This window comes from Cupressus sempervirens, chromosome 7 (assembly GCF_028749045.1).
Source record: "Cupressus sempervirens isolate cs-2001-9-10 chromosome 7, ASM2874904v1, whole genome shotgun sequence".
NCBI lineage: Eukaryota > Viridiplantae > Streptophyta > Pinopsida > Cupressales > Cupressaceae > Cupressus > Cupressus sempervirens.
Window position 1 is genome coordinate 925,930,032 of NC_143124.1, and position 24,635 is coordinate 925,954,666.

General features: G+C 36.7%; 1 protein-coding gene across 2 annotated transcripts in view; it reads left to right on the forward strand.

The window, feature by feature from the left end:
- LOC149550583 (protein DJ-1 homolog B-like) overlaps nucleotides 1-24,635 on the forward strand; it is a 58,013-nt gene that overhangs the window by 19,787 nt on the left and 13,591 nt on the right. For both annotated transcript variants that reach the window (XM_089793569.1, XM_089793570.1), the window contains exon 5: nucleotides 3,375-3,455. In XM_089793569.1, the coding sequence (XP_089649695.1) occupies nucleotides 3,375-3,455 (81 nt within the window). The remainder of the gene's footprint in view (nucleotides 1-3,374; nucleotides 3,456-24,635) is intronic.

Here is a 24,635-nt window from a genome sequence, read left to right on the forward strand (position 1 = left end):
TCAACTAACAAGTCATTTATACATGAATCAATTTCGGTTAATCATAACTTCCATTTCACAAGACCATGATATCCTAGAGTTTCTAACTAACCATTACAATGGCTATAATATTATTTTAAAAGATCAAAAATTTGGGATGTAACATGAACAAAGAGATCAAGGCATTGAAGGTGTCAATAGTAACAAATAATGGGGTTGCAAGCTTTGGGTTTAACCATGGAGGAAACTCCATAGTTAAGCACGCTCAGGCTAGAGTAGTACTGGGATGGGTGACCTCCCGGGAAGTCTCGGTGCTTCACCCCTGTGAGCATCACCCAGATCCAATGAGTGTTAAGTGTTCCATTTATTCTCATGAGAGATGGATTCATGTTGAATCACTACTCATGAAACATGGGTCAATGAGTTTGACTCAAAATCACACAGTTAAATCCTGATAGCAATATCACAACAAATAATGTTTTACAAGGATTCAAACTACTAACCTATCATCTCCCAAGGCACTTTAGTCTCTTTGTGTCTTAATGAAATGTCCTCATATAATCTAGCAATTAATATATTGAACAATAATATATTGCTGTAGTACTCTGCCAATTAATATCGGGAGCAAATATTTCATCAACATATCCTATTGTGGCAACTATAGTTGGTTGGAATGTTAAACGTCTTAAGTCAGTATTGACAAATGGGTATGGAAGTCACAGGTATTTCTTCATGTCATAGAACTTCATATAGATCCCAACATCGATAGCAAGGAATCCAATAATCTGGAAGGTGTTTATTCATATCACTTTTATCAACTCGATGACTCTGTTGCGGTACTGAAGAGAACTAAAGTGTAGCTTCCAAATAACTTGGCTAACATCCTTTAGAATACCCACTAAAATGTATCATGTACCATTTCTTTCTGCTAATATTTCTGTGTATACTCCTTTAGCTCCACTGTAACTGGGGGATCATTACTGGGATATTCCAATCTATATGTTTTACAGCATTCTCGCAAATGAATCCCTTCTATTAGACTTCCCAGATGCTTTCAATGATTGCAAAGTGAATGGAGAAAGATTCATTAACTAAACAAGAGCAGATTAGCATAGTATATCAAAGTAATATGTGGTAACAGTAATACTATACTAATGGACTAGGATAAAATAGCCGACAAAAGAATAGTGATGATATAGAGATTGGTTGGCTGATGGTAATTACCAATGAAGGATTCGATTAGTCAACTTCCAGTAAAAACCAACAAGCAAACATTGATAGTGTTAGTCCAAAATATATTGATCTATTACGGTAAAGCAATGAACTGATATGTTGTGGAAATAGGGGGATAATTTTGAGAAAGGACATATTATTAGCAGTAATTAACATAAAATGGAAGGATATAAGATTGATTACCTAGTGATATATCAATGATCATTAAGGAAGAGATGCAATTAATTATTAAAGAAGGCAATTACTAAAAAGGCATGAGGTGTGTCTTTTACAAAGGTTTCTTATCATCCAACACATAGGATATAAGAAGACATTTCAGCCATTTATGTAGACATCATCTTATAGTAGATTTAGAAGATCATAAGACTGAGAAAATATAAAGAACTATATTGGTTACTATTCACCATGAATGGATAAGAAAGGAAATGAATCTTTAATATTGCTGCCAAGCATCATATGACAGCAAATGATGCTGTAATGTATCTATGAGTTTCTTACAGGTTCATAGAAGATTATATTTAATTTCCAGTAGGAACAAAGGATATATATATTGCAGTATAAAAGATATTAATATATAGCTAGCCAATTCCTTTAATCATTTGCCAAAATAGTTAAAGAGGATAGGGGTTTGTGTTGGAAGAGGTGGACTAATTTGGTCACATGACGAGAGGGTCCCAAGATGGGTAAGAACCTTGAGGGAGCTCACTTGTAGTCTGTTTCTGTGACCTAGCACAGTAATTCCACCATCCCCCTCAAGTTTAGCGATTAGGAGGGGAGTATGGAATTAGGACATAAGTATGTGTTATGGATAGAATATAAATAAATTACCTTGATTAAATTCTCTTAAATTATTTGTGTGTATGGTCTTACCTTGTAATCAACTAGAATGAATGAAGTAAGTTGGGGAATGTCAGTTTACCGGTTCACCCAGACTAAGTGGGCCACTCCAAAGAGTAGAATTGTCATAGTGAGATGTTCCTTGCCTTTTGTGGGCCATGGGTGAGTTGTCATAGTGGGATGTTGCATGCTATTGGGCTAGTTGGGTTGAGTAGTTTACAGGTGCCCTCATGAGGCTTTCCTATCAAACTTAAGTATCCCTGGTTATGTGATGGTAAACACCAATTTGGGAATATTACAAAGGAACTCCATCAATGACATTAGTTGTATCGTATGATTGAGTTAATGTTCCTAACCCTTGTGAGAAGTATATGTTTATGGATTATGTTGGAAAGTGTAATTCTGGGGCATGAAGTGGTAAATTACAGAGATACAGTAAGAAAAGATTTTTCTCCAGTTTTAGTTGAGGCAGAAATAGAATCAACATGTAATGTGTCTAAGTTATTCTTCTGTTATCATTATTAGGAGTATGCAGCTTATCTCATGTTGAACAAGGACTGTATATACCAAAAACATCCCTGTTTGAAATAGTGCCTCATAATTAATTATTTTACAAATTTTGACAAAATTGCCTTCAACTTATTGCGATTGATATATCTTCATCCCAAGGCATCATTATGCAAGAATGCATTTTGCAATAGTTGCATTGCTTTGGTAAGAGTGCCTTTTGCCATAGAGGAAAACTATTATTATTCAAATAGGAATGATATCTCTCTTGGTCCTTGAGCATCTCTATAACAAGACTTCCTTTTGCGGCAATGGCATAAAAGAATTATGCATGGCTAAACTAGGTATTGGAAACATTGTGATGAAGGTGGTAACAAGGACGCTCAGAATAATAACAGAACAAAATGAAATATTTAAACTCGTTTTTGTTAAGGGTGAAAATGATGAAGTTGAAATGAACTGCCAGTTCAAGCAAATAGTTATTCAAATTAGGGAAAACAGTGGTTATACAACAAAGATGCACAGATGATTATGTATATTTTCTTAAAGTATATTTCATCAACTCTTTCTCTGTTCATAAGTCATTTTCTTCAAGCAAATAGTTATTCAAATTAGGGAAAACAGTGGTTAGACAACAAAGATGCACAGATGATTATGTATACTTTGTTAAAGTATATTTCATCAACTCTTTCTCTGTTCACGAGTCATTTTCTGAAGATATTTCTTAGCAGAATGTTATTTATTCTGTATACAGCTATTGTTCGGATCTCATGATATATTTGTTTTCCGCTCAGTTTTTCTTTTGTAAATGTGTGCAGGTCATGCGCACCAGAAATGGCAGTGAAGTGGTCAAACATGAATACAATCCAGTGGAATGGTCGTTTGCAAAAACTCCTGTGGTAAGAGTGGACTGTACTAACTATGTTTTATAGTTAAGAAAATTATTCTAGCTTTAAAATTTTACCTGAGAGATCAATACCTATGTCCAGGGCCAAACTATTCAAGTAGATTTTTTTAAGGATAGTTATATTACAAATATCTTGTTTAAGATTTAAAAATTGAAATGATTTATAGTATACAATTGAAAGGGTTTTGCTAAATGTGAACCTTATTTTATTGACCTTGAATGTCTTGATTTGTTAACATTTCCCTGGTTAAATGCTTAACCATAGTGAAATAAATATTGCAACGGATCCCTGGTTTCCAAGCAATTGAGAAATGCCTTCTAATGCTTGTATTGGCTTGGCTTAGTTTCTTACACATTCTTTGGACGAGCATCTGCAGTATGTGGTAGTAGAAGATAGCTGCATCTGTAGTAGGCTTATCTTGAATGAGTAAGATTTTGGCCTACCTGTTTGTGTAAGGTCAGATTAGGTGTTTCAAGGAGGGGGAAAGTTGTGGTAAGAAGCAGTCATTCTTCAGATTGACTGTTCTTGTTGCCATTGGTACGAGTAATACTTTTTTAAGTGTTATTTTATTTCAAAATAATTGGATATGTTTCACCTTTGGAAGAAGGTAAACAAAGAAGTTAAATCAATGATTAAAACTAGGAGTAAATGCATTTTTTGCCTGCTGGCTGTCTGTCGGTGTTAGTTGTAAGATGATGCCTTTTCTATGGTATGGAAGTAGGTTTTTCTTTTCTCTGTGGTAATGAAGAGTTGGGGTAACTACACTTGTCTGCACTGTTGGCTAAAAGGGTTTCTGGAGTTTGCAGATTAGTGGCGTGGAGGAGGGAGTTCACTGCACTTTTTGTGGAAGGTTGTTGGACTCATCTTTGTATTGGAAAGTAATAGAGAGTTGTTTCCTGCTAGCAAATGATAATGGTCTGGTGTTCTATACTAAAATACAGTGGAAAAGAAATGGGTTAGTTTGTCTCCCCCATCCAAAATAAGAGAGGCTTAGCTAGGCTTGGTTATCATTATCTTCTTCTCCAAGTGTGAAGAAGTAATGTGGGTATAATATATATAAAGAAAAAAAATGTTAGCTTCACTATTTGTAGTATGTTGAATTTCATAGGGGTGTGCTGACTACGCCTTGTGGCACACCTTACAATCCTCATTGAACTCCTTTATACTCTTAGGAATTAAGATTAAGCAACTTGAGCCCCACCTGTTTAGAATCAGTCTAGTGATGCCTTCCTCCTCTAAAAACATTACATGACCAATGTGGTGATGCTTTGTTAACAACTGCCTGAGCAGAGCAATACCCCCAGTCTACTTACTGACCCAACCAAAGGAAGCATTCCATTCCTTCTCCAAAATCTATAGTCATGATGTATTATCAAGTATCAACCAGTAGAACTTTGAAATTTGGTACCTACTTCTTGTCCAAAGTTTGTAAAGCAGTAGGTTTGCTGCATTATACTGACTAATGGTTTTAATCAAGTATTTCACTTCACTTCTTGCAGTTACTACAGTAAAGGAGTTGTTTCACCACTATCACTAACTTTGTTTTGGGTTTAGGTGGTTTACCACACTTCCACAAGGTTGATTATAATCTGTTGTTGGTAATAAATGAGTTGTCTATTTATGTTCCTCATAGAAGCTGTTTTGCTATTCTTGTAGGAATCATGGGCTAAAGGAGTGTGCTCCTTGTGCTCTAGTGGAGAATAAGTAGTTAGTTTGCTGCGCAATCTCCGAGATTTAAATAGGGGTTAAAATTTTCATCCTTGATGTTCATGGGGCATGGCTTGAGTTGTTTGGTTTAAGCATGGAGCATACAAGAATAGCATAGAAGTCCTTTGGTGGACCCATTCTACATATAAATGGGGAGTGTTTGCATGAATTTTATAAACAGTGAAGGTTTCACCTATTGTCAGTAAATCTATATTGTAGCCGAAGGATAGAATAGTATCCGAAAGGGCGCGTGATGGTTGAGTCACCCCTTCGGGAAGGTATATGTACACCGTCTGGAATTGACTTTGGCATCAATCAATATCGAATATTGTAGTCTCTTCTATATACATGCAAATAATGAAAGGAATACTTCTGTGTTACATGTTCTTGTCTATTGTCTGAATGCATTAATAAACCGTTTACCCTGTATGGTAAACATTTGGTGTCGTTGCCTAAAAGGACTGGGTACTATAAACGCCAAACACATTGAATAAAGATAGAAATAAGAATCCAGAAGATGGCAGCATAGGTGTGGCAAGAGAAATATTAAACCGCACACAACAAAGTGAACGGAGGCATAGACTCCAACAACTTGCCGAAGGGTACGGTAGTAGTGTCACAGGAGTTGACCACAGTACCACAGGAGCACTGACGAATGGAGTGCAGTTGCCAAGTTGATCAAGGGAGAGGTTGATAGAAGAAGCCCGAGAAAGGCAAAGGGTGATCGAAGGAACAAAGGAAGCATTTGCAAACTGGTGTACACCAAGGGGGAATGCAAACAAAAGGGAAAGGACCAGCACGGCTCGGAGTGTCGAAGGAAGATGAGCGTGGGGTGAACTCTTCGTCCTTGATACACCTGACGAGCAAATACAGTTTGGTCGAAACAACTTTTTCCTTGAGGAAGCCTTCACGCCACTCGAGAACGTAGGTGTCCGTAACGGGTGTTCAAAGTGGTACGGGAGTATAGTTGTAACACGGGTACCAACAGTAGCGCACAAACAAAGAAAGAAAGGGTACCAATGGCTGGTCCAAAGGAAAAGTTACCAAAGTTCAACGGGGATGGCACGGTTGACCCAATCAGACACTACAAAACTTGCGAAACAGTTTGGACAACAAATGGAGAAAACGACCATGAAGAGAGGGAAGCATCCACATCAGGAGGGAACGGAAACACAAACAAGACGGTGCCACCTCGGGTGGGTACAAAAACAACAGAAGGGGACAAACCAACAACAACAATAATAACAATAATAATGGGGGCCGCAGTCGGATTTAGTATGATGCGAACGACCGACCAATGGTTCAATGTTGGGCATGCAACTTGTGGGGCCACTTTGCACGAAATTGTACAACGACGAACACACCACAATTGTTATGCAGATGGTGTGGTCCTAGAGACCATGAAGATGCCAAGTGCCCGAAATTGAAATCAGGAGTAAATTTGATCAACATTGAATCGGGAACGGACAAAGAGGAAGTCCTTCCAATTACACCTAAATAGGGAAAGATGTACCCAGACCTAACGGAAGAAAAGAAGAGACTGGAAGAAGCACGAGTAGAAATTGAGAAGGGGATGCAGACAAAGAAATCACAAATGGAGACGGGGGACACTGCGGGTACCTCAATGAGGAACTATGCAAAACAGAATGCCATAAGGCGGATATTACAAACTAAAGTGCTAGTAAAATTAAATGATCTGATCCTCACAATGCCCCAACTATGAACGACACTCACAAACATGGCTTCGGCTGCTAAACTACCAGAAGAACCTAGAAAGAAGAAGGGAAGCATAACAAGTGTAGTAAACCCAATGCTGCTAGCCCTCACATCAGGAAGGCATCCGGTGATTGTAGAAATGGGTATATTAGAAACGATCCTCTCTGACACAATTGTGGACGGAGGTTTGGGAGTAAATGTCCTACCAAAACATACCTGGAAAAAGTTGGGACAGCCGACGTTGTGGCCACCCACGTTCCAATTGCTAACTGCAGACCAACATGGCATTAAACCTCTAGGGGTCCTAATGGCACAACCAGTAACGATTGGAACACAGTCGTTCCTGCTCAACTTTGTAGTCATCCTGCTGAAAAGAAGGGGATATGACACCATTCTTGGACGAGGATAGCTCGTACAAGCAAAGGTTAAACATGATTGGAAGAATACATTATCAACGGAGAGCAGAGGACGAAGATTTATTATTGATTTACACACACAAATGGTGGGAGAAAAAGCCGGATCATCCAATTCAGAAGGAGAGGATGAAGGTAAGAAACAAATGGAACCGGATGAGGAAGGAGTCCTACAGTTGGAAGGTGGATCGAAGGACGACAATCTGGATTCAGTAAACGGTCTATTCCACTGGTAGATGGAGGATTATGAGCTTTTTCCGAGCTGTAATATGTTAAGATTCGACAAAGGTGAGAAAGGAGAGGAAAATGAATGTCCGAAGGAATACTGAGAAGTGGAAGAAGGAAAGGCGGTTACAATTGAAGCTAAAGGGAAAAACATGCAGTATGAACCCAACAAAAGGAAAGATTCCACCGTATGGTACACAATGAACGGACTGCGCAAAAAGAAAATGTTACGTCACACTAGGATTTAGTAGAAAGGTACCGGCAACAAGGAAAACACATCGTACGGTCTACATAGGAAACGAAGAGGAAAGGCTTAGTAAAAACTTCAGCAGTACGGAGTGAAGGTTCTAAAATCAAGAATACAATTATTGTCATGGTACCAAGTGCAAGGATTGCGATCGAAAACAAGCTTGGAGGGATGGTATAATTTAAAATTATAAACTTGATGAGCGACAATTGCAGGCACAATGGGCTACGAAGGTTACACCGAACAGGCAAAAGGCATGGCACGACAAGCACTTGAAGTTGGAACAAATTTCAATCGGGACAACTAGTGCTGAAGTATAATGGGCGCAACAAGATCAAACTAGGCAAATTTAAAATAAAGTGGTTCGGGCCATATAAAATCTGTGAAGTGGGTGATAACAAAGCAATAAAATTATGGATGCTTGACAGGAAGAAAGTAGCCGATGTAGTGAATGGGTCGAAGCTGAAAGTCTATCATAAAAGAGATAACACACCTCCGTGGATGAGCTATTGAGAGACAAAATAAAATAAAAAATATTGGTGTATATATGTAAATTAAGTGAAATAAAATCTTTTTATTTTTAAGTTGATAGACGTAATAAGATATAAATAGGAGAAAATTAGTCAAAGAAATCATCTCTGTACGGTACAGCTAGAAAACCAAGGAATCCACTACTGAACGGTAGATATTGTATGGCTACCAGGAAAAAGGAGAGACTATAAAAAATGTTGTTGAACAAAGAGTATTTTGAGCAGTAAACATCTGGAAGACACCGTATGACCGTACGAACACAGTGAGAGGAAGAAGGTACCGTATGGAGCACTGAGGAGCAGCAAAAAGCTATGAAAAACTATACCATATGATTCATACAGAAGTAACAAGGAAGGAACACTGGCAGCTATTGGTAAAGATTGTACTGCAACAGTGAAAGAGGGACAAGAACATCATACTGTAGTAGGAAATCATCGTACGGCAGGAAGAAAAGGGAATAATTGTACAACCTCACATCATAACCTTGCTAAACCACCGTACGACATTCATAAGGAAGTTGTATTTGTATGGCCTAAGGAAGGTACAGACTCAAGGAGAGCACAAGTTAATGCACTGTATGGCCTTGTATACGAGATGACAATTGATCCACCGTATAGCTAAACAGAAGAATAGAAATTCCATAGGCGGTACATGATACACTGTATGAAAAGGGAGACAGAGAAAGGAGGCGACAGGAAGTAGATTGTATGGTTGTACGACACTAAAAGAGTAATACAAGTACTGATTAGTCATACTCTGTGGTGACCGTACAAAGAACTGGAGGCAGTGAATGGTGTAGTTGTACACCGTACGACATAGGCATAGTCATCTATACAACACAGAAGTCTGAGATCACCGTACTTGAAGGGAAGTAGATTGCAGTACACTGGTAAACACAGAAGAAGGGTGATAGGAGGTTCTTCATAAAATTGAAAAACGATAGATCAAAACAGTCGAGAATGGAAAACGTATGGTAACAGAGGGACAGGCATAAATAGGTAATGAAGAAAACATAAGCGGTTGGTAGAAAGAGTGTGGGATTGGAAGAAAACCACAAAAATGGTGTGTTCCATGGACTTTTGTGTGGATTTGAGAGTGCTAATTTGGTCTTAGCGGCGGGGGCGCTGCCCCTTGACCCTGCCCTGTATCGCAACAGGGAGCGCACCCCGTGGGGGCGCTACCCCTCGACCTCATTAGACCCCCAATCAATCCAGTTATCAGTCATGGGAAGTGTGACTAGTTGATGAGACCTGGAGTTGCTACAGGCATGGAGTGTCTGCGTGTCTTAGGGGGAGAGAGCATTGGAGCAAGCCTTTCGACAAGGATGCTACGCTTTGAGGCACTCAGAGGTGTTGGATGTAAGGTTGTCTTGGTGGATGCATAGAGAGCTCGGGAGTGTTAAGATTTGTGGATCTCTGATAGATAAAAACAATTGCAAAATGAATGTCTGCAGAGAATATCTTACTTGAATAGTGCTGAAAGTATTTCCTCCTTTGCTAGCGATCACAACTTGCCTTCCTTTTGACTGTATACTATTATGAATGAAGTGATATATATCTAATGTGATTATATCTGCAAAGTGCAATATTAATAAAATGTCCTTTTACTAACCGCAGGTACTGAAATGTCGTAGATTGATTGCCTTTCCCTACGATCAGAGTGCATATATATACTTGGGTAGAACACATGACTTCGAAGAGTCATGTCTCTACATGGCCCAAAGGCCACATAAAGGCATGCCTCTTCGGAGGCATGTTTTATAATAATAAACAACCTACATAATTAGTATGTGCTCGATAACCAAATTATAATGTGGCACGATAATATGAATATCTCCCGATATCATTAAGGAGCCCGATCACAATATATAAGAGGCTGACGATAATCAATGAAATCTGATCACAGTATATTAAGTGACTGCCGATAATCCATATTATAATACTACAAGAACATAAGCATATGTGTGTGTGTGTGTGTGTGTTGCTTACATTCATGTAGTTGATATAATCAACAGTAATTATCAGTATATTAAATAATTCATGTTTTGCTTCTTCTAACGCTAAAACATTAACACTCCCTCTTTAGCAAGAGAGAAGTGAAACATCAATAAATCAGAATCATCATGTAATCGACACAATATGTATTAAAAATTTTGAACAATACAAAGTATATCCTATGATCTCTACTTGCACTTAAGCAATGTCTAGAGATGTCCATAGTGATTAAATTTTCATGATCTCTACTTGCACTTAAGCAATGTCTAGAGATGTCCATGATACACATATAATCTCTATTTGCACTTAAGCAATATCTAGAGATGCCCATAATGCTCTCGTGATCTCTACTTGCACTTAAGCAATGTCTAGAGATGCACATATAATTTGTACATGCACTTAAGCAATGTTTAGAGATGCCCATATAATCTATACTTGCACTCAAGCAATGTCTACAGATGCTCATAATACACACATAGGTTTATTATTTACAAGATCCACCTTGTAAATAATTTCCTTCAAATGAATATGTCCATGAAAGATCGTCACCTTTCATTACATATCAAATGCTTGCTAAGAAACCAATAGAAGCATAAACTCAAATGACATAAACATTTTGTTTCAAATTTTGTCATTACAGTTAATCATACCAAGTTTTTCTCTGAAGTGTTTCAACTTCACTTTAGCAAGAGGCTTGGTAAGGATATCAGCAGTTTGCTCATTTGTACATATATATTCTAGTTGAAAAACTCCTCGATTCACCATGTCTTTGATGTAATGAAACGGAATTTCAATATGTTTGGAGCAATTGTGAAATACTGGATTAGATGAAAGTTTAGTGCAACTTTGATTATCACAATAAATCACAGTGGGCTTCAAATGTCTTTTGAAGAGATCTGATAACAACTTTTGTAACCATGCTACTTCTCTAGCACCCAAGGAAGATGCAATGTATTCAGCTTCAGTGGAACTCAATGCTACTGAAGTTTGTTTTCGACTAGACCAAGAAATCATACCAGATCCAAGATTGAAACAATATCCTAAAGTACTCTTCTACTCAACGGAGCTTCCAGCCCAATCGAAATCTGAATATCCAAGAAGTTCAATGTTGACTTTGTCATATTTGATTCCCATTCCAATAGTGCCCTTTAGATATCTCAATATGTACTTAGCTGCATGTAGATGTATCTTCTTAGGTGCACACATAAACTGACTCAAAGCATGAGTAGCATAGCATATGTTAGGACGAGTATTTACCAAATATATTAGGGATCCAATAATCTATTTGTAGTAAGTAGGATCTGCAGGTTCAGATTTGTTCATATCATCTTTCAATTTGTGTAGATTTATTTCTATAGGAGTAGCAGCTGGTTTGCATTCCATCATCCCAAATTTGGTTAAAATATCAATTGTATACTTTCCCTGATTTAGTATAATACAGTTGCCTTGTTGCCAGACTTATAATCCCAGAAAGTAGTGAAGTAACCCTAAGTCTTTCATTTCAAATTCTGATGTGAGTTCTTGCTTACATTTCTTTATGAGATGTTCCTCACCTGTTATTAGCAAATCATCAACATATAATACAAGGATAATCATATCACTGCCATCAGTTTTGAAATACAGATTTGGGTCAGCTTCATTTTTAGAATATCCTAACTTCAATAGGTGGTTATCTATTCTTTCATACAAGGCTCTGGGAGCTTGTTTGAGTCCATAAAGTGCTTTCTTTAATTTACAAACTTGAATTTTTTTGTCATAAGTATTGAACCCTTCTGGTTGTTCAATATAGACTTCTTCTTCAATCTTGCCATTGAGAAATATTGTTTTAACATCCATCTGATGTACCTTCCATCCTTTGGATGCTGCAATTGCTAGGATTGTTCTAACTGAAGTGTACCTAGCAATAGGGGCAAATGTTTCTTCATAGTCAATGTCTTCTTTTTGACAAAACCCCCGGGCTACAAATCTTGCTTCGTATTTTTCAATACTGCCATCTTAAGCATGTTTGATCTTGAATAACCATTTGGAAGAGACAACTGATTTGTTCTTAGGTCTTGGTACAACATCCCATACGTTATTCGTTAATATAGAGTTATATTCCTCAATCATTGCTTCTTTCCATGGTTGATGTGAGAGAGCTTCTTCAACATTAGTAGGTTCAGATTTTATGAGTTCAAATAGCAATGCGACATAACATGATTGGTTTCTAGTCCTTTTGTTTTCTTGAATTACTTCATCTGGTTCAACCTGATTTTCTTCTAACATATTCTTAGCCCAAAGAGGTCTCTTTCTATTATTGCTAATGTTTTTAGACTCTCTATGATTAGACATGGAAGAGAGATTAGAATCATCCTCCCTCTCAATTTCTGTAGGTTGATCTTCTTTAGAAATGGATTCATCACTATTACTAGAAATTTTAAAGGCTATGACTTCTTCAAATATTACATCTCTGCTAATTTCAATTGTTCTTTGCCCAGGAATGTAGATCCTGTATCCTTTTGTAGTTTCACTATATCCAATGAATATTCCCTTCTTCCCGGAAGGCTCTAATTTCGTTCTTTTCTCTTCTGGTGTGTGAATATAAATTGGACATCCAAATATTCTCAAGTGACTTATATCTGGTTTAATGCCTGTGAATACTTCCTCTGGGGTGGTATTCTCTAATATGGAGTGAGGGCATCGATTTTGAATGTAGACAGTTGTATTAGAAGCTTTAGCCCAAAATGAATAATGAAGATTTTGATCATGTAACATAACTCTGGCTGATTCAACTATAGATCTATTTTTCCTTTCAGCTATTCGATTCTATTGAGGATTATAAGGTACAGAAACTCCCTCTTAATCCCAACAGAAATGCAGAAGTTTTTAAAGATATCAGATATGTATTCACCCCCATTGTCTGAGTTTAGGGTTTTGATCTTTTAACATGATTGGTTTTCAACCAAGGCTTTGAATTCTTTGAATTTGGATAAGACTTCAGAGGACTCCTTTTCCTTTAGAAAATAGATCCAGGTTCTCCTAGAGTAATCATCAATAAAGATTATATAGAAAAGACACCCATTAAGAGAGGGGACTGACATAGGGCCACAGAGATCTGTGTGAATAAGTTCAAGAATGGATTTGGATTTATGATCACTTTTAGGAAAGGAATGTTTAGTATTTTTACCTAATGCACATCCCTTACAAATACTTAAATGATCAGCTTTTAGATTAGGTAGGCCTTTTACAATTTTCGCTATAGATGATAAAGCCTGATAATTAAGATGACCTAGTCTCCTATGCTAGATTTCAGAGGAATTTGACTGACCATTACTAATAGTTAAGTTTAGATTAGGGTCTTGATTATTACAAAGCTTATAAAGACTCCCATCTCTGACTCCAATGGAGATGGCTTTCTTAATAGTTGAGTTCTTGGGCCAAGATAGAACTCTATCTTCTTTAAATGCAATTCTGTATCCTTGATCAGCAAGTTCGGAGATGGAGACAAGGTTTCTCTTGATTTCTAGTACATATAAAACATTCTTGAGTTGAAGTGTAATTCTAGAATTCAATTGTATAGAACAAGAACCAATTCCTTTAATAGGATAAGAGGAGTTATCTCCAATGGTTACTTCTTCTGATGCATGATTAGAGAAAGTTTCAAACTTATCCTTAAATCCAATGATGTGACGAGAAGCTCCACTATCTATGATCCAAGTATTGAGGTTAGTGTTTAATTCACCTGAGAGAGCTAAATAGAATGCATAATTTTCTTTTTCTACTTTCTCAATATTTTCATCCTTAACTTCCGCTAATGCTGCTTGATTTTTCTACTTCTCTGGACATACATAATAGGAGTGACCAATCTTGTCACATTTAAAACATCTAACTTTGGACCATTCACGTTGTTTGTGATATTTGTGATTTTTGTCGAATTCCTTCTTGTTGTGTTTAAACTTTTTTTTTCTTGTTTGTTTTAGTATACAGTGCTTGGATGTCTCCCTCTTGATTTGTAATAAGTCCTCTTGAAGCTAGTCTGGATTCTTCTTCAGTACATTCATTCTTTAACTGATCAAATTTCGGAAGTTCAGGTCGTGAACTTAAACCTCGAATGAAGGTTTCCCATGAAAGAGGAAGACCTCTAAGAGCAATCATGCTTAGTTCCTTGTCATCAACTTGATTATTCATAGTTGCGAGTTGATCCTTTAATTTAGTAATTCTTAAGAAATGTGAAGTTATAGATTCTCCATTTTTCATCTTTACATATAGTAGATCTTGTTTTAAAGTTAATAATCTACTAGTGTTGTTGATTTCAAATGTGTTTTGAATAGAGGAGAACATTTCAAATGCAGTCTGAAGATTAGCTATAGATGGAAGAATATGATCTTTTATTGAATCTATAATGATCTTCATTGCTTTGTTATTATGCCTTTTCCAAGTTACTTTTTCTGATTCATTTTCAGGCATGGGTAAATTTGATTCAATATATTTCTCTAATTCCATTTCTCTTAATACTATTAATAATCTGATTTTCAAAGATGAGAAATTTGATGCTCCATCTAGCCTATCTTCTATCCTTACGTGATTCCCATTTTAATAATATTATTTAAAAACTCTCTCTTTTAACTTTTGAAATTATAGATTGAATAGATACCTTGTAATAGTTTTCCTATCAGTATAGCTCTAATACCATGTTAAGATTTATGGATCTCTGATAGAGAAAAATAATTACAAAATGAATGTCTACAAAGAATATCTTACTTGAATAGTGCTGAAAGTATTTCCTCCTTTTCCAGCGATCACAGTTTGCCTTCTTTTTGACTGTATACTATTATGAATGAAGTGATATATATCTGATGTGATTATATCTGCAAAGTGCAATATTAATTAAATGTCCTTTTACTAACCGCAGGTACTGGAATGTCGTAGATTGATTGCCTTTCCCTGTGATTAGAGTGCATATATATACGTGGGCAGAACACATGACTCCGAAGAGTCGTGAGGCATGCCTCTTCGGAGGCATGTTTCATAATAATAAACAACCTACGTAATTAGTATGTGCCCGATAACCAAATTATGATGTGGCACGATAATATGAATATCTCCTAATATCATTAAGGAGCTCGATCACAATATATAAGAGGTTGCCGATAATCAATGAAATCTGATAACAGTTTATTGACTGCCAATAATCCATGTCATAATACTACAAGAACATAAGCATATATATATGCTTACATTCATGTAGTTGATATAATCAGCAGTAATTATCAGTATATTAAATAATTCATGTTTTGCTTCTTCTAATGCTAAAACATTAACAAGGAGGAGCTGATCATCCAGTTGGAGGCAGTAGAGCGACACTTAGCTCAGTGTACCTAGGAGTTGGAAGCAGAGAATGCAGCACGGGTGGCTATCAACGTCAGATTGGCTAAGGTGACAATATTGTGTTAGCAGAGGCTACAAATGCAACGTGTTTTGCAAACCAGTTTGGTGCAGGCATGGGACGAATGTTAAAGTGGTGTGACAAAAACAGATCTATCTTGTTATAGTTAGTTAATGTATTCCGTTTTGTTAATTGTTGTCTGGAGACGACTTTTCTTTTGGGGGGGATGATGTTGTCGGTAAATCTATATTGTAGCTGACGGGTAGAATAGTATCTTAAAGGGCGTGTGACGGTTGAGTCACCCCTTTGGGAAGGTATATGTACACTGTTTGGAATTGACTTTGGCATCAATCATAGCGAATATTGTAGTATCTTCTGTATACATGCAAATAGTAAAAGGAATACTTCTGTGTTACATGTTCTTGTCTATTGTCTGAATGCATTAATAAACCGTTTACCCTATACGGTAAACATCACTTGACTCAGTTCATTGGTTGTTGGCTCCTTGGTCACTAGTGTGGTCATTAGAGACACATGTTTGCTTGGCTTGATCAAATGCTCATGACTCGTGATATCCCAACATTCTGAAATCAGTTGTAAATTTTAATTAAGTTTGACAGGGAGTAGACGTACCTTGTCCCCTGTACAAAATCTGCATTTTTTAACAAACAATAAGATTGTGATGATTAATGGAGCTAGACAATAATCACACCATCCATCCACCATGCAAACATCATGACTATGATGCCATTTTTAAGTGACCTAAAAGATCACTTCTAAATCTCACCATAGCATTGGCTATACAAGGGACTGATGATTTGATGATCAATTAAAGCTAGCCATCATCTTGAAATCACCTTTGCAATATGCATTTCATTTAGATAGTAGTCAAGCTTCCTTCACATACCTTACATCCATTACCCTGCATACATATATCCATGACAGATCATACCATATCTGCACTCTGCCATATACGGCATATATGCACAACAGTCATAAACTGTCATGCTGACATAGATAGCAGTGGCATCATACTATCATACATACATGCATATAGGTTGATGTTGTATCAGCATTCACATTCAGCCATACATAACTGATAACACAATATCTTTTATAAAATCATGCCACTGCATAACATTCCATATTACTAAGCTTTGCGCTTGCATATAATCGCAGATGAATCACATTTACCATGTTATTTCATGAATCACATCATGCCCTTGATTAACTATTCTCAGCATAATAAACATATACCATGGCATGATATCAGTTCTAGTTTTATTTTAACACATCTATAATTTGGCTATACTATTCTGCTTCATAAATTTAACATGTATTGTGTGCCTTTACTTTTGATCCATGCTTTGAGTGCACTTTCAGTAATGTTTGAAATTGTTGCTTCTAACTATTCCTGCTTTTGATTCTTTTGTGAAAAAAGTGTTGACAAATCATCAAAATTGAGCTCATGTTTGTACAATCAACTGTAGGGACTCGACAAAGGAATCAAATAATGATGGCAACCTGTAGATTGTTACAGCAACCAAATGTTAGTTATATGCTGGCTTTTCAATGGCTGCTATTTAATCACATATCCTTGTTGCAATGTAGTGTCAAACAATTTACTTTTCATTTATGAAGCTCTTCTGATGCCTGATATTTAGTAGTAAGATCCTCCCAAAGTGTAGCTGCATTAGCAGCACCTAGAGCTTCAAGTATCAATGCATCCAAAATAGGCAATTCTAGAAGCATCAAAGTTTCCTAATCCCTTGTGTTATAGTCCTCTTAAATCTGAGTTGGAATTACCTCCTTCAGCATGATCTAATACTTACAATTGGTGAGTTAATTGTCATTCCATAGCTTGTAGTATTTATTGGTCAACGGCTGGGAGTTAGGTGAAAGCAATGTTCAAATCATAACCTCATGTAATGTAAAGCAATGTTCAAATCATAACCTCATGTAATGTTTCGTTCTAGAGTTGCCTTATGAAGTGCCGTAGAGAGCCTTTTTGCAAGTTGTTTTCTTTTTCACTTTATTTTCCAGCTTTCCAGCACATCCCGTGGTATGCTTCAAGTAGTCTTGTCATGTGCTTCAGGGAGTCTGGTTGTGTGCTCCAGGTAGTATCCCTCAGTGCTTCAGGTAGTCTTTCTTTATGTTTCAGGTAGTCTTCCCCAGTGCTTCGGGTGGTACTTTTCAATGCTTTGAGTAGCCAGTGCTTCAGGTAGTTCTCCCTCAGTGCTTTGGGTAGTCTTTCTTTATGCGCTAGGTAGTTCGTACAGTTCAAATTGGAAAGACAATATGGCCGTACGACCTAAAGGTGATGAGAGGTGTCTGTATGATTGGTTGGAGATGTTCATATGGTATGGAGCAAGATGGTCATACGGTATGCAAATGACCATATGGTTTGTGTGCAACACAGGCAACCGTACGATATTGATTGAGGTGTTTGTACGGTTTGAAATGCAGTCGTATGGTGAAGTCTGGGAGTTGTGTGGATGGGTGCGGAATTCATAGAGAGTCGTCGAGGTGATGGGTTGAGCTACACTTTGAGATGCCAGAACAAAGTGAATATATATTTGCCAGGAATGCCAATTAATGCCAATACAAATATTGGAGTCCAATCACATATATATATATATATATACACACATATTTGCAAACAAAGATGGTGTGCGGAATTGCCAGATCCAAGCAAGTAATACAAAGATGGAGTAGGGTGAAGGTTGAATCCCACCGAAATCAGATTAGCCAAGGAGGGAAGATTTTTCACTTCTGAAATGGCGAACAATATTAAACTCCAATAGAAATTTGCAATACAAAGAAATAATCCAAATTGCATAACAACTACTACCTACATGTGTTTAAATACCCTTTGGAGGAACTTCCGTGGGTTTACAAAGATAGCCGATGGCTATGTGTGCTAAAATATTGACACACTTCTATGAGTCATTATATCCAAGATTGCTCAAGAATGAGGGCTCGAATGACGGCTCATAGCTCTATATTCATGGAGTGCAAGGGTTTGTGATAGAGGCCCTCAGTTTGACCTAGTTTGTGCCCATGCAAGTACACCATAGAACAAGAGATTCAATAGATCTAAATATGAATGCAAATGAAGATGCAAACTAATCTAAATGATGACAATGCAAGGCAATACAAAAAAAAGAAATCTAATCTATGAAAGGAAATAACAATGCAATATTAATCTATGAAAACAAATATGGATCTAAGCTAATATGAAAATGCAAGGATGGATCATGATGATGGAAGCCATGGATGCATGAGAGAAGAAGACAAGAAGATAGAAGTTCTCCACAAAAAACTTTGATGCTCAAACTCTTCCAAAAATTGCTCTCCAAATTTGCAGCATAACAATAGCATAGTCGTGGATGTCAAAAATGAGGAGAGGGCTCTCCTTTATAAAGAAGAATAGACGATTAAGATTAAAAGGTAATAAGATTTAATCAAGGGTGGAGAAAGAATGATCTATGTGAGACAAAATTCCACCAATGAGAAAAGAGGAAGAAAATTAAATGGAATCCCACTTAGAAATATGTGCATTTAAGTGTAGAGAAAATAAAAAAAGATATATTTAATTTTTATTTAATTTATTTCCTTTTTTTTAATTGAGATTTTATTTATTTAATTAAAAGAGGGATCTTCTTTTAATTCAAAGGGGATTTTATTTAATTAAAAGGGAGCAAGTTCTTCTAATTAAATAGGAAATATTTAATTAAATCAAAAGAGGGGTTTTTCTCTTAATTAATTAAATGTAGATTAATTATTTAATTAAAAGAGAGGTTGTCTTTTAATTAAATAAGACAGGATAAAATGATCAAACCTTTAGGAAATATTGAAATAATTAAATTAATTACAATTTGATCAAGAAAAATTGATTTGAATTGATTTAATAAAATATTGCATACAATTGATTCAGGAAATTTGATAAATTGAATAATGGGGGCCCATAGTCTAGGCGACCATTTTAGGGTGCATACATATGCCCCTCTTTGACTAATGTGTGATTGATTTGGGAACACATGTAGTCAAAGAAAGATATTGAAGTGTGAGATCGATTTGGGATCACAAAACAACCCAGATGTGTGGTCGATTCGGGAACACATCAGAACAAAGAATACAAATAAATTTTGACTTAAAAAAGTCAAGGATAAAATTGATAAAATTGAATCAAGGATTGAAGTTGATAGGTACTACTCCCACGTGATCGAAATCGAAATGAGATAGAGGAGAAACAACAAATTGATAAATTTGATCAAATTGAACAAAAGATAAAGTTCTTGATGTAAGATAAAAGATATAAGAATCACAAAACCAAGGTAGATCATCAAGCATGAAATATTATGCCCCAAAGGTGAAATAGAAGAAAAGAAGTGGGGTAAAAGCAAATGGAAGATAGAAGTTTGGAAGATATGGAAAGAAATAGAAACAAGAAAATATATTTTTTTAATAAGAAATAGAATGCCCCAAAATTAATCAACTGTTTAAGATAGAAATTTTGATCGAGATCACGAAAGAAGATAAGAAAATGAAGATCAAAACATGACCATAGTTGATTAAAAGTCCACAATAAAGATGAAGGAAAAACCCTCTCAAACTCATAATGTGACCTAAAAATGCAGACTAACATGAAGTCTAATACTGCAAGCTACATGAAAATGCAAAGGTGTACTTGCAATAGAGCGACTATAACATAAGATTTGTGTTCATCATTCATTAGAGAATGTTAAAGAACTTATTTTCATCCTTTGGCCATTATTAACAGACATCGAAAAATCACACAATCATCACTAGTCACAAGCGCAACTACGAAGATATGAATGTGATTTATATCGGATTGGAATGTGGAAAGATTCTAACATAAGCATCAAAGACAAAAAGGTCAAGATGACTTCGATGTTAGCTTATCCAATTAAATGTAGCAAATTCATGCTCGCATCAAGGCATAGATGCCAGGATGATTGTAAGAACTGTTGTGCAAAAACAGTCAAGGATGATGCCTCAAATCTCCTAAGTGTTGCAAAGGGACAACAAGAGAGACTCTAGAGTTTTAAGACCACACCCACAAGCAAAAAACAAATAAAAACATGCCCTATGCCCCAAGTCCTCTAGCTATGCATCCCGGAGAGACTTATCAAAGAAGGACACTCAGAGAAAATCAATAACAGTTAGCACACATAGGTCAGGCATGAAGTGTTTGTGTTTAAAAATTTAAGTGTGTTAATTGATACTGAGTTTCGAGGATAAAGATCGAATACTTGCAAGTAGGTAAGATCACATGACGAAACTGGGTAAGACCAAACCGATAAGTGTTGAAAAACACTCAATGATAGGGGTTGTATTGAAAAATACAGTTGGGGTGGTGTTGAAAAACACCATTTGTGAAGTGTCCTAAAGACTAATGCAGCCAAGAGACCAAAGCGAACACAGTTATGCTCCCTAGATAAAGACCAATTCCAAACCAAGACAACAAGGACAAGGCATGATGGAGAAAGGCCAAGTGCGAGGACACGCGCTAAGAAATAGGGGTGCAAAGGCCTCAGTTAGTGCCCATTTCTAGGTTTTCACCACTTGGATTTTATTTTTATTTTTATTTTTTTTGGAATATATAATTTTTTTGGAGATACATCAAAGCGCTTATTACTGAGATGATCATTTTTTCAGGACATTTCCAATTTGTAGAATTTTGACAGCATATCATTTTTTTTGTGTTTTTGAAATATATTATTTTTTTGTATTTTTTAGGATCAATTAATATGTGCAAAGATGCCCCTAGATAGAACGGGCATCATAGATAAAACTTCTTCAGAAGCAAGACATTGATAGGATTAGGGAGTTGCTCTCCCTCTACTGTAGACAGTAAATAGGCACTAGACCCAAAAGTTACTGTAATAATGTAAGGTCCAAGCCAATTAGGTTCAAATTTACCCTTTTGATCTCTATTCTGTTGATTCTTAGGATTTTCATGTAGGACAAGATCTCCCACTTGGAATTCTCTAGGGTGAACCTTTTTGTTGAATGCTTTTGACATGCACTTTTGATAGACCCGCATATGGTCAAATGATGCTTGGCGTTTCTCATCTAGAAGTTCTAACTCTCGAAGTCTCATGGCACGGTAGTCTTCATCTGTAACTAGACCTTTGAGGGAAACTCTAAGTGAAGGAATCTCAACCTCTAAAGGTAACACTACTTCAGCACCATATGTAAGGGCAAAAGGAATAGCCCCAGTAGAAGTACGGATACTTGTTCTATAGGCCCACAAAGCCAGATTTATTTGTAAGTGCCAATACCTACCATTCTTATGAATTGTTCTATGTAAGATCTTGAGAATGGTTTTATTTGATGCTTCTACTTAACCATTTCCTTGTGGGAAGTAAATGGAGGACCAATGTTGTTTTATCTTGAATTTCTTACAAAGTTGTTTAAGGTCCTTATTTTTAAACTAGCCTCTGTTGTCAGTGATAATCTCGGAAGGAACTCCATATCTACAGATAATATGATTCAAAATAAACAGAGAAACTGTCTTGCCCGAGGCAACAGAAAGTGGGACAACTTCTACCCATTTAGTGAAGTAATTAGTAGCAGTGATAATAAACTTGTGTTCACATGATGATTTGGGATGAATCTGCCCAACAAGATCAAAGGCCCAACACTAAAACGACTAATGAGAGATAGAAGGAATGAGTTGCCTGTCCAGAGCATGTATTAGGTTACCATGTTTTTGACACTTTTCACATGGCTTTACAAAAGCTACTGCATCAATCTGCATCATGGGCCAATAGTACCCTACCCTAAGCAACCGTCGAGCCATGGAAAGACCATTGGAATGTCCCCCACAGATGCCCTCATGGATGTCAACTAACACTTGATCGGATTTTTCTTTTTCTAAGCATCTAAGAAGTGTTCCATCTACACCCCTCGTATACAAATCTCTAGAGATAAGGGAATGGCGAGAGACATTTCGAATAAGGTTTCTGTGTTCAAATCGGTTAAAGGTGTCAGGTATAATGCCATCATGAAGGTATGAATAAATGGCACCGTAATGGGATGACTCAGGACCAACAAGGGTACAAATAACATGACTTTCTTGGGAATCATAGATAGGGTGATGTAGCTCTTCCACCAGGAATTCAAATCTTGATTTATGTTTCTCTAATTGAAAAAGTGAAGCAAGTGTAGCCATAGCATCAGTTGCTTTGTTTTCTACTCTAGGGATTTGCTAAAATGAGACAAATGTGAATTAGCGTCTCAAGGAATCAACCATTTGCTTGTAAGATACCAATTTCTCATTTTTTGTTAAATAATTGTCATTGACTTGGTTGATTATCAGCTGTGAATCCCCATAGATGTGTAACTCTGTAAATCTCCATTCTATAGCCATCTTAAGTCCATTTGTTAAAGCTTCATACTAAACAATGTTATTTGTACATGGAAATAATAACTTGTAAGATTTAGGAATCGTGTACCCATGAGGAGAAACAAACAACACACTAGCTCCAGAACCATTTTGCATAAAGGATCCATCAAAGAACATCTTCCATGTTCTTTCAATCATATACATGAGGTGCTCGTTTGTACCCAAATTGACTACCTGTGTTGGTTCAATGAGCACTGAAGATATATCTTGAAAATAACTAGGGAGACGATCAAGTACCTAATCCTCAAGCACCTCAGAGAGGTTTTTACCCTCGGATACGTCCTTTCTTTTTACTTTTTTTGGTTTTGACATTGCCTCATAATGGTTTTCGCCATCAAAACTCCTATTCTTTTTATTTTGCGACTAAGGTACTTGATGTTTGGCTCTGTCATGTTGGTAGCCGGTTCACTAGTGGAAGAGACTACGGGTTCAATGGCATTCAAATAGTAGGCTATCTCATAATCATTTTGAAACATTAAAAGCTCAGGTTTATGATTACATTGGGACCAATCAATCAAATCAGGATGAACAAGGGGTAAATCAATGACTGGTTCAAGGTTATGAATATGAATGATATCTCTGGTGACCAAAGAGTCAGAGTAAGAATCGTCCACTAAGGTAACATGTGAGTTCAAATCATTTGATCCTACACACAAATCGTCGACTAACTCGAGTTGAGAACTATATGTATGAACAACATCAATGTCCATATCAACTGTAGAAGGCTCCGAGAGGGAGTCCCATTCATACCCATTGGAATTTGTTTCTAAATCTCGACTAGGATGCTTACACCATGAAGGCTTGGGACACCTGGATGTGGAAGCCTCAATATCATCAAGGGTCACACTCTCTTGTTCTAAATTTGCAACTATCTCATGAGATATTGGACTATTTGAATCTCCCCAAAGGAGATTAGTAGAAGGGACCCAATCTTCACACATATCTTGTTGATTTTCTAAATTAGGTGTGTACTCTTGTTCTTCTTCACTATCTGACCTATCAAGGATAGGAGCAACATTATTGTGATTTGCATATCCTAGGCCAACTGGCTTCTTAGACTTGCGTCGGAAAAGACCATGATCAAGGGGTTCGGCTTTAGCATCTAATTTATTACTAAGAGGGCCATGTCCAGGATAGCCCATCTTCTTGACAAAAGTATACCCTCTTCCATAAGCTTTAGGAGAGGGAGTGAAGTTCTCATTGTGCATATACTTCTCTTCTCTATAAATCCAATCTCTAACAACCACATCTTTCTCATCTTGAATAGGCATTGACGAGTGTACAAATGTGTCAAATAATGTCATAGCTAAAGAGGAAGGTTTCATCTCTTGTGAAGGTTTACCATAACACCTAGGTGAAACTAGTAATGCTACGAGGGAGTTGAGTTGATATCCCCCCATGCCAAGGTCTATGGATTTGAACTTGTCTTTACATTCAGCTAAAGTTGCATCAGAATCATCTGCTTCTCTATTGAGGGGAACATGAGTAATTGCAGAAATTGAGTTAATAGACAAAGTATTATCCCCAGGTATACAATT